The sequence below is a fragment of the Synchiropus splendidus genome, chromosome 11 (assembly GCF_027744825.2).
Source record: "Synchiropus splendidus isolate RoL2022-P1 chromosome 11, RoL_Sspl_1.0, whole genome shotgun sequence".
Taxonomy (NCBI): Eukaryota; Metazoa; Chordata; class Actinopteri; order Syngnathiformes; family Callionymidae; genus Synchiropus; species Synchiropus splendidus.
The window spans coordinates 8,204,856-8,215,880 of NC_071344.1; the positions used below are offsets into that span (position 1 = coordinate 8,204,856).

At 40.1% G+C, this 11,025-nt stretch overlaps 1 protein-coding gene across 1 annotated transcript; it reads left to right on the forward strand.

Annotated features, from left to right (window-relative positions):
* The first annotated feature begins 672 nt into the window (after window positions 1-672).
* cul4b (cullin 4B) lies at window positions 673-10,859 on the forward strand. Its single transcript, XM_053878732.1, has 20 exons — window positions 673-1,556; window positions 3,461-3,576; window positions 3,654-3,757; window positions 4,258-4,327; window positions 4,614-4,687; window positions 4,757-4,919; window positions 5,104-5,193; window positions 5,821-5,903; window positions 5,973-6,040; window positions 6,123-6,241; window positions 6,884-7,076; window positions 7,141-7,245; window positions 7,327-7,437; window positions 7,538-7,623; window positions 8,846-8,953; window positions 9,049-9,162; window positions 9,233-9,338; window positions 9,413-9,585; window positions 9,661-9,813; window positions 9,904-10,859. Exons 1-20 carry the CDS (start codon window positions 1,109-1,111, stop codon window positions 9,997-9,999), a joined length of 2,580 nt encoding a protein of 859 aa, XP_053734707.1. The 5' UTR covers window positions 673-1,108; the 3' UTR covers window positions 10,000-10,859.
* The last annotated feature ends 166 nt before the right edge of the window (window positions 10,860-11,025 follow it).

Consider the following 11,025-nt stretch of genomic DNA (forward strand, 5'->3'; position numbering starts at 1 on the left):
TATTAAAAAATGTATTTTTTTTCCCTCAGTAATATATTTATTGTTTTTGTTTTCATGTCATTTCCCAGTTTTTCTTGCTATTTTTCCACCGTGTTTTTTGAATCAATATTTTTCCTGAATTATTACCATTCAACAGAAGCAAACACGACTGACTTGTTTTGTTGAATCCATTTTTATTTCAGGGTTAGATTTCGGGTTGAGACACCAATGCGGCGTGCCTATTGTCGGCTCCAGCAGTGGGCAGGGGTAAAGCAAGGGACCCCTCACTGTTGTGCAGCTACAGACCCAATGACTTCAATACTCATGATGCAGTCTGGTACCTTTCTAGAAGGGCCACCACAAATGGTCACAAAAAGTTCGGATTTTATGACAGTAGATGGCGAATAGCAGTATTAAGCATGTGGCAACCATGTCAAGTGTGTTCTTGTATTAAAATGTTTTTCAGTTTTCTTGTGCGTCTGCATTAAATAATAATAGTGAATTGTTTTTTAAAACAAAATTGCGACACTAAGTATTCATGTTTTATGTCAAATAGCAAGTAAATTAAACTAGGTAACGGAAGCGTTTCTGGGCCGCTCTGAACTTAACTATGCTGCCATCTTGTGGTGGGAAGAATTATTGTCGACTAAAAAAAAACGGTACATGTGCAAAAACTACTTTGTAACAAGTACTTCCGGTAAGGTCACCGACGAGGTTTCATGAGCGAATGCTTCCCGTGTTTACCCACGAGTGTTTTATTTATAAACGAGCTTGCGTTTGGGCTTTACATTTGCTCCCGTCTTTGAGTAGTTGTTCAGAGCAGTCATTTGACTTTTGGGTTGCTCTCAGACGAGTCGGCAGCGCGGTGAAGCGAGCGGAGCGAGAGGAGGAAGCAGTAGCCGACCATCTTTCTTCTCATGCCAGCAATAACAAGAAAGAGACGAGGCTAACAGTGGACCCGTGTTGTTGTTTTTTTCATTTAATTCGAGGGGAGCTCTTATAGAAGAAGAGCGAGACTGTTGTTTTCGAGAGGACAGACAGCACACCAGGGACGCCGAGCTCAACCTCCAGCTAGCCTGGAAGTTTCCCACCAGAAAACCGGCTGTAAAAGAAATAGTATTCCTTTTTCATGTTTCCAACAGGTTTATCTGCCCCCAACCCTCCACCACCGCCAACCCAGGAGGCTCGACCCGCAGCTACTGATGTCAAATCCGACAGTGCTAGCATCACCACCCCGAGGAAGAGGAAAATAAACGGCTCTGAGAAGGAAGACACCGCGGACTCCATCTCTTCCTCGCCTCCAAAGACCCTGAACTCCTCCTCATCCACATCCGCCACGCCGCTACACATCCAAAAGAAGTTACGGTTCGAGGATTCCGTGGATTTCATCGGACTGGATGTTAAAATGGCTGAGGAAGCTGCTGCGGCTTCATGTTCCAATAACAAGAGTAAAGCCGTGTTCCTGGCTGGCGGCGTGGGCCACCACGCAAACGGACTCACCAGAACCGCGGGGACTGGGACTTTCTCCAACAGTAAACCCGGAGCTGCCAAGAAACTAGTGATCAAGAACTTCAAAGGTACCGGATAATCCTGTGTGAATTATGATCCGAACATTTATTGTCAGTCAGAATACTCAGCACTCTCGTTAATGCGTGATCATTTAGTTTATGATATGTATAGGAACATGTCATCTATCAAGACCCTACATGAAGAACGTCAATCCCACTGCAACAAAGACAAAATAGATTTAAAAAAGACAAATAGAAACACAATACTAGCGGCTTCTATTTGAAGAGCACCCTACCCATGCTCACTGCACGACAGGGGTAAAGTGATGGATGTGATCATTTTTGGTCTTCATTTTAAGATCTGCTCCTAATATATTATTGAAACAAAAAAATCCAATTTTCTGGTGGGAACTGTGGTAGAAAAAAATCCTAGTGTGAAAGCAAATTCAAGAAATTAACTTCATTAACTTTGTGGTCATTCAGTTTGTCACAACAATCCAAAAGTGTTCTGTGTAAGGTGGATGTTTGATTTTCACTTTTCCATTACAACATAAGGTGGAGTAAAGAGTTCTGCGAAATTATTGAACACCGCTGTGCATTCTTCTTAAGTTAAAAATGTTATTTTGAAGTGCTAAGTACTATAAAACAGTTAAATGTCAATTTAAAAAAATGGGTTAGGGTTGTTTTTTTGCCCCTGACAAATCTGAGTATATTGGCTGAGGTTCATCCACGTAGTGTAGGAACTTTCCGGTCTGTGGCAACAATTGTGTTATAGTGTACTGGATTATATGAAAGTTATTTGTCAATATACGATACAGCCGTCCAAATCTATCACTATTCAGGTGGACTTGATGCCAAGCCAATACAAATCTCTGATTCATTTGCTGTGCTGATGATTAAATGGGACCAGGTGCTATGATGCCCACCACTACGCCAATAAACAAGGATAATTGTGATTTCAGTGTTAAACACATATTGTGCAGTATTCATTTCAAAATAATTATTCAATTCTTGAGCACACGACTCAGAGTTTTGTTTTGTTTTGTTAATGTTATTTTATTCATTGATTTGCCAACACATGTTGACTCCTGATTCAGCCCTACTCAAATACCTGAGGTTGCAGTTTGGGTTGGTCTCCACGTGCGAGGGAATCAATGCTGGATAATTGTAGGATTTCATGGGTTGTATGATCGTGTCACTGATCATATTTGTCCACCAGACAAACTATGCAATTTTCATGAGTGTAATTCTGTCTGTCACAGTGTTGACTCATTTGCTGCTCCGTTTGATCATTCCTAATGCCCCCAAGGTTGTATTCTCTTAAGGCTGCTCAGTGCCCACCTCCACCCTCTGTTTGACTTCTGATTCTTGGCAGATCCATAACTTATCTCCCACCTTCCCCCTCATACCTCCCCTACACATACCATTCCATTTCATTAATTTGTGCATCAGCTACTGTTTGTCCTGTACACTTCAGGCTCATGGGGTCTGGAGCAGATCCCAGTTCCCAGAAATGACCCCGAATTCAACAATTTAACACAGATTTCCCCTGTTGGATTTTCATTATCTAGCTGTGCTAAATGGAGTTTAATTGTGATTATGCCGAGGCTGAAGAGGGTGAGATAGGCAGAGGTCTTGTTGTGGCCTTCATTTGTACAGAGTTTGCACAGATTTTGTGTTTACTTGTGTTAGGTTTTGTCAGTATTATACAAGTTGTAGAATCAAAAAACAGCAACTGGCACGCAGTAGGTGGCACACTTCACAATCCTCCTCTCCAATCTAGCAAATATTTTCTTGTGAACATGTGTAGAAGCAGAATTTGAGTATTTAAATGATATATTATATATTTATTCTTTGTAAATTCTGTTTGTACTCTGCCATCCACTCACATATTACTCGGCATGTAGAAATAAAAACTGCAAGTTGGTGGTGCTGTCTTCCAGGAATGATACCTGGCCTTTTTTTGTTTTCAGAAAAACCCAAGTTGCCAGAGAACTACACTCAGGAGACGTGGCAGAAGCTAAAGGAAGCAGTGGAGGCCATTCAGAACAGCACTTCAATCAAGTACAATCTAGAGGAGCTATACCAGGTATCACTGTCTGATAGTCTGCTTCTAGTATTGTTCTTGCTCACGTATGTGGCTAATATTATTCTTTGTCGTTGCAGGCCGTTGAGAATTTGTGCTCTCATAAGATTTCTGCCAAACTCTATCAGCAGTTGTGGTCTGTGTGTGAGGACCACATCAAGGCTCAGATCGACCAGTTCAGAGAATATCCTTTTCTACTGACAAATGGCAGAGTAGTGTCATGTCTTCATGTGTGTTTAGGGAAAAGGCAGCACGAGGTCCTTAAAAAACACTGGACTGTTGTTTTTTATCATGTGTTTTTTTGTACACAATGTTGTGCTAATGAAGACAGTCTCTTATTTTCATGATTTCACCAACAGATATCTATATAATGATCTACAAATAAAACACAAAGATATTTAGGTTTTCTCAAGTGGAAAGTTCCCACCTTTTTATAATAGCGTTTAAATCTACTTTAAGGAAGTTCATTCGACGACTGTGTCATTACTATCATCATAATAACAATGTATAATTCATAAATAACTTGGAAACTCAACATATTTTGCTCATACTAAACAAAAGATGATCAGCATGAATTGTGTTCCTGATATAATGGCCTGAAACGGACTTATAGTAGGAGAGGTTGTGTTAAATTGTGGCTCTACTGAACTGAAAACAAGGCTTTACTTTTCTTAACTCCCTCACGGATTCCATATACAGTGTGATTTTCCTGAAGAAGATTGACAAGTGCTGGCAAGATCACTGTAGGCAAATGGTAAGTTTCAATTTACTGCCTAGGAATTGTGTCTCTGTGTGCCCTTTGTGGCGCATTTAAAATGTATTTTGTAACATTGTAATCTTAACAAGACTGAAATTCAGAGATCTGCAGGTCTGTTGATGATGTGAACATTTTTGGAATCTCCAGGAATTTATTCTCTTTTGGTCTGTCTTTGTGTGGTGAAGCCTTTTGTTGAATTGTTTCATTTCACTCAGCTGAACTCATATCTCATCCCCTTCAGGACAGTAAATCGAAGCTTGATTTCCAACATTTTTCTTTGCAGATCATGATTAGGAGTATATTTCTATTTTTGGACCGAACGTATGTTTTACAAAATTCAATGCTACCTTCCATTTGGTAAGTGATTTCTAAATGTTCATTGTTAAATGACTAGTTTGGCGTGATGGAGCCTCTTTGTTTCTGCAGGGACATGGGTCTGGAGTTGTTTAGGTTCTACATCATCAGTGACTTGAAGGTTCAGAGTAAAACCATTGATGGGATTTTGCTGCTGATCGAGAGGGAGCGAAACGGAGAGGCGATAGATCGCAGTCTGCTGCGGAGCTTACTGAGCATGCTGTCTGACCTGCAGGTAAATCAGTGCGTGCAACCCACATCTAGTGTTGTAGCATTCTGTCCAACTTTATTTAAAACCACAAGAGTTCTTTGGCAGCCATGTTGGTGTCGCCTGCTACCTTCTAGAATGTGATGAGCGGACATTTTTCTGTTGATATATGGCTTTAATGAAACAAGCTTTCTCTCGCCAACCTTGACAGATTTATCAAGATTCCTTCGAGCAGCGCTTCTTGGAGGAGACTAATCGTTTATATGCTGCAGAGGGACAGCGGCTGATGCAGGAGAGAGAGGTGATTGAGCTTTCCATCAGACACTTTCGTCTGTTAAATTTAGTTTTTTGAGGAACTGGACACTTTGTTCCCTCCTTGTTGACACATTTGAAACACTTCAGATTCACCTGCCATGAACAAAAAAGATAGATATGACACCTGCTTGGCATGTAGCCTGAAACGATGGCTTTTACGATAGTCATCCATCAGTCTATTGCTCTAACAACTTTATTTAAAAATCGTTGTTCAACGTTAAGCACATCAGCAAGTGCGGCGGGTAAATGAGCACAGCGGTCGTGCTATGTTGTTTTTTATCAATTAAAATGTGTTTGCACTGCCTTATTAAGTCAAGCGTACTAAGGATGATGATAGTTACACTCATCCAGTTGGATGACTAAAGCTGCAGCTCTATAGTCTCATTCTAATGCATGGCTTCGGAGCCTTAATCAGAGCTGGCTGAAGTGGCAGTAACATAATTGAGTTGTCACTGGAGTGAAGTCAAATTTGAGAGTAGATTTTGAATATTATGACTGGAAATACTGGAAACTTCATCTGCCAATTGGAAATTTTAGCAGAAGTTTTAAGTCTACTTTGAGCGTCATATTGCTGTGAAAGCCGGAGAGAGTCTTACAAAAGATGCTGTTTCAGGTTCCTGAATATCTCCATCACGTCAACAAGCGGTTGGAAGAAGAGGCTGACAGAGTCATCACGTACCTGGACCAGAGCACACAGTCAGAGCTGATTAATTAACCCTGATATCGATTTGTTAATATTAACCATGCTATTGTTTTTCCTCTCAGAAAACCTCTAATTGCAACAGTAGAGAAGCAGCTGCTCGGCGAGCATCTCACCGCTACGCTGCAAAAAGGTGCCTGACAGATATACAATCTTTAAATGGAATCAATCAATATCGTAATTTGTTTTAAGGCTATTTGTTTGACCATTTCTAGGGCTGACACACCTGCTGGATGAAAATAGAATTCAAGATCTGTCGCTGCTATATCAGCTCTTCAGTCGTGTCCGAGGTGGAGTTCAGGTCCTTCTGCAGCACTGGATAGAGTATATCAAGGTTTGTGGTCAAGTCTCTGACTTAATCATTTTTGATTCAATCGTCGTCGGCTGCTATAAGGTCTATAATTTTCCCATTTTAATATACTATTCTAGGTTCAGTAGGTTTTTTCCCCCTCATCAATTACGTAATTCAAAAAGCGGCCAGAGGGGGCAGTGTAATCTTTTTTGTTGCACTTTTAGCTTGACACCTCTTTTCGTGTATGTATTTATCAGTCTACAGTTGTTTTTTTTCCAGAGGTAAATTTCAATTTGAATTTTTTAAAATGTGTGAATTCTGACACTATGTTATTGCCACTTCTCTGGCGATGCAGTATACAGTATTTGTGACTTCCTATTTGAGCTTTGGTGCATAGCCTTATTCAGTTTCCTATGAAACTATGAAAACATTCGAATGATAACAATAATAACTTGGATCGTCTTATTTTCTTCATTCAAAATTGTTTTGGAGTTCCATTCAACCTAGTGATTTGCACAGCAGTTTATTATATCTGTTGATCTCAACGATTTTTACCAAAATATTTACCTCCAATTTAATGTTGTTCCAGCAGCTATGTCTGTCTGACTACTCCACGTCTTTCTGGTGTTGACCAAGAATTTGCAGCGCAAATAATATATTTAACATTTGTGTCTTGTGATCCAGGCTTTTGGCAGCACAATTGTAATCAACCCAGAGAAGGACAAGACGATGGTGCAGGAGCTGCTGGACTTCAAGGACAAAGTGGACCACATCATCGACATTTGTTTCATGAAGAACGAGAAGTTTGTCAACGCCATGAAAGAAGCATTTGAAACATTTATCAATAAGCGGCCCAATAAACCCGCTGAGCTTATTGGTAGGTGCTCCACATCTCCTAGTATTTCCAAGCCAGATCCCTTACTGCAAATCATTTCTCACAGCGAAACATGTGGATTCCAAACTAAGAGCTGGAAACAAGGAGGCCACGGATGAAGAGCTGGAGAAGATGCTGGATAAGATCATGATCATATTTAGATTCATTTATGGTAACTACCTGATTATTTTTTTTTGTCTAGAACTTCTCTCCTCTCTCTGGAAACAAACTGATCTGCTTTATATTTTTTTAGGCAAAGACGTGTTTGAGGCCTTTTATAAGAAGGACCTGGCCAAGAGGTTGCTGGTGGGGAAGAGCGCCTCAGTAGATGCTGAAAAATCCATGTTGTCCAAACTTAAACATGGTTTGTTTTTTTAAACCTGTAATATTAATATATAGCAAATAAACAGGCTACATAAGCTGCAATTTTAACATCTGTTCTTTTTTGGTGGTGTTCTTTTCAGAATGTGGAGCAGCATTCACCAGCAAACTAGAAGGAATGTTTAAAGATATGGAGCTTTCCAAAGACATCATGGTGCAGTTCAAACAGGTACAACTCTTTTACACCTTGCATTTATGCGCACTCTACTCTTATTCACTGGAAACGTGTGAAAGTAGTGATTGATTTGATCACACTGCAGTCAGTCTGCTGCGACTTGACTCTTGGCTCCTTTCACCAACACTATTCATAGTTTATTACCGATTTTATTCATAGTAATGTGTAACTTTTGAATCAGATGAAATCCACTGCACTAACTGTAACTAAACATTTGAACTGTGACTGCAGAAGTCTGGTTGACCTTCTGAAGAATGTCAACGTGTTTACTGTTGTGATTTCGTGACTCTTGATCTTTGTAACAAGCTGCTTGTCACTCGAATGTCGCGTGACAAAGATGGTTTTCAGAAAAAAAAAAATATATGTGTGTATGTATATATATATATGTATATATATATATATATATATATATAAGCTGCTTGTCACTCGAATGTCGCGTGACAAAGATGGTTTTCAGAAAAAAAAAATATGTGTATATATATATATATATATATATATATATATATATATATATATATATACACACATATATATGTATGTATATATATGTATGTACATGTGTATATATATATATGTATGTATATATATGTATGTACATGTGTATATATATATGTATGTATATATATGTATATGTATATGTATATATATGTATATGTATGTATATGTATATACATATGTGTGTACATACACACCTTTTACTTGTTTTAAAATGTAGTTCACGTTTTGCAGTGGCTTTATTTGCGGTTTCTTTCACCATTTACAGACAACACACTACACATCTAACCTGTATTTGTTCAATCATGTTTCCACACATCTCAGTGCATCTGTACCTTGCTACAGTCTGACAGAACCTCACTTTGGTTCTGTCAGACTGTGTATGGAATAGCAGAAGTTAAACCCATTCATCACATGATACCACATGAGAAGAATGTTTTATTTTCTGTTCCGGCTGCTTTGTTTGAACAGTGCTTCCAAAAATAACTATTTAACACGACACTGATCATCATTTGCAAGTCAAGTGATGACATGAAATGGAGATCAGTTTGACATCGTCCTGTTAAAACGCACCCATGAGCTCTAATCCTGTTGGACTGCATGGGTTGTGTGTTTGGTAAAGGGAAGTGTGGCTACCTCTATGAGCACAGTACTGCTTATGTTGAAAGGCCATTATTGGGTTTAATTGATGTTCAATGCGATGTGTTATTTATTTTGACAGCACATGCAGTGCCAAAACATTCCGGGGAATATCGAGCTCACTGTGAACATCCTCACTATGGGTTACTGGCCGAGTTACACTCCCATGGAAGTTCACTTGCCTCATGAGGTGAGCAAATATCCACTTCATTATGACTTTGTAATGACTACCAGTTTTCATGGTTTTGAATATAATCGCTGTCGCTGCTGGGATTATGCGACCAGATGGTGCGACTCCAAGAAATCTTCAACACGTTCTACCTGGGAAAACACAGCGGCAGGAAGCTCCAATGGCAGTCAACACTCGGCCACTGTGTCTTAAAAGCAGAATTCAAAGAGGTGAAGGGTAACATTGTAGCATGTTTGTCGTGTGGCAAGTTACAAAGTCGATATTTGCTTCGCTCGACAGGGTAAGAAGGAACTTCAGGTGTCATTATTCCAAACATTAGTGCTTCTGATGTTCAATGAAGGAGAGGAGTTTGCTCTGGAGGAGATCAAGCTGGCCACAGGAATAGGTCTGCATGGTGAAATCGTCAGGACCGAGATGTAAACTGGTCTAGTTTTAACTTTATGAGCTGTGTGTCCACAGAGGACAGCGAACTACGCAGGACTCTGCAATCACTAGCCTGTGGAAAAGCTCGGGTCCTCACCAAAATCCCCAAGAGCAAAGATGTGGAGGATGGAGACAAGTTTTCCTGCAACGAAGAATTCAAACACAAGCTCTTCCGCATCAAAATCAACCAAATTCAAATGAAAGAAACGGTGGGTTGGCCGTCTGTTACGTTTCATCCCTTTGCCTGAGGCGTTGATGTTTGACAATGGATCTTTGTTGTGCAGGTGGAGGAGCAGGCCAGCACCACAGAACGGGTCTTCCAGGATCGGCAGTATCAGATTGATGCTGCCATTGTTCGGATCATGAAGATGAGGAAAACTCTCACTCACAATCTGTTGATGTCAGAGGTTTACAACCAGCTCAAGTTTCCAGTCAAGGTGATGATCACTTTCCTGAAATACAGAGAAAAAGGAATAGATCAATATCCAATATATGCAGCTTGACCTCTCCTGTGTTTGACTCTACAGCCAGCTGACTTGAAGAAGAGGATAGAGTCTCTCATTGACCGAGACTACATGGAACGTGACAAGGAGAACTCCAATCAGTACAACTATGTGGCCTAGTGAAGAAAAGCAGAAGAGGCTGAATGAAAAGAGGTGGTCGTTTGAGCTGCACTTTGCTCGGAGTGACCGGCCTGTGGATGTTAATCTTCATAGTCATTGTAAACCTGGCATCCATCAGGTGATGCCGTTCCTTCAATGGACTTCATGTCCCACTTCTTGGTGCCTCTGAGAGAATATGGCAACTTGGAACCGTCACTGAATCACAGATGTTGTTACGTTGGCCCTCCTTTTAACTGAGAGGGAATATATTTATTTTCTGACTTGGATTGTTCTCTGTCCACACTTAATGCTCTTTTTCGTTTCCCAACACTTTTTTGCCTCTTAATATCCCTTTGCAAAATGCAAACTTGCTCACAATGCTCTTCGTTGTATCAGAAGTGATGAATTTCCCCTTAAAATTCAAATGACTTTGATTTGAATGTTTGGAAGACTTAGGGTGTCAAATGTGTTGCCCTGCGGCAACGGCATGCTGTTGAAGCTCCGATCAAACACCAAACAGAGCATGTGCCAAACAGAGCACTTCTTTTGTTTCCCAGTGCTGCTAAACCTCTTCAGTACAGTTCGATCTTTGTTTTTGTACAGTACATATCTAACATTTTAAGAACATCAAGCCTTTTTTTCTGGTTAACTCTTAGCTATTGAATCACAAGCACAATGTCAGCCCTCTCACATCCACACTATTACTTTTTAAACACTATATTTCTTATATAGTGTCCCTGTTTTGTGGAGACGTGGGGAAATGAGTGGATTGTCTCAACATTTGAGTGACAGCTGAGGAGAAACCTGTTCCAATAGTTACGACCTTGTTTGTACCAGTCTGTTAGGTTTATTGCTTCGGATTAAAAGAACTGTTGCAAGCAGGTTTCCGTTCATCATCTGTGGTGGGGATATTTGCTGGGGAAACCAGGAGCTCTTGGAGTCAAATAATGACGCCTGACGCAACTGTATGAGCCAGCCGTGCATGCAATCAGATCAATCAGTTTTTGAGGGACTATTATTTACACAAATCAAATTATTTTTACCCCG

Bases quoted from the DNA above. Each gene is read 5' to 3' on its own strand.
- cul4b (XM_053878732.1), top strand. From the start codon at position 1,109: ATGTTTCCAACAGGTTTATCTGCCCCCAACCCTCCACCACCGCCAACC. The intron at 4,688-4,756 runs GTAAGTGATTTC...TTGTTTCTGCAG, and splicing joins TCAATGCTACCTTCCATTTG to GGACATGGGTCTGGAGTTGT. The intron at 8,954-9,048 runs GTGAGCAAATAT...TTATGCGACCAG, and splicing joins AAGTTCACTTGCCTCATGAG to ATGGTGCGACTCCAAGAAAT.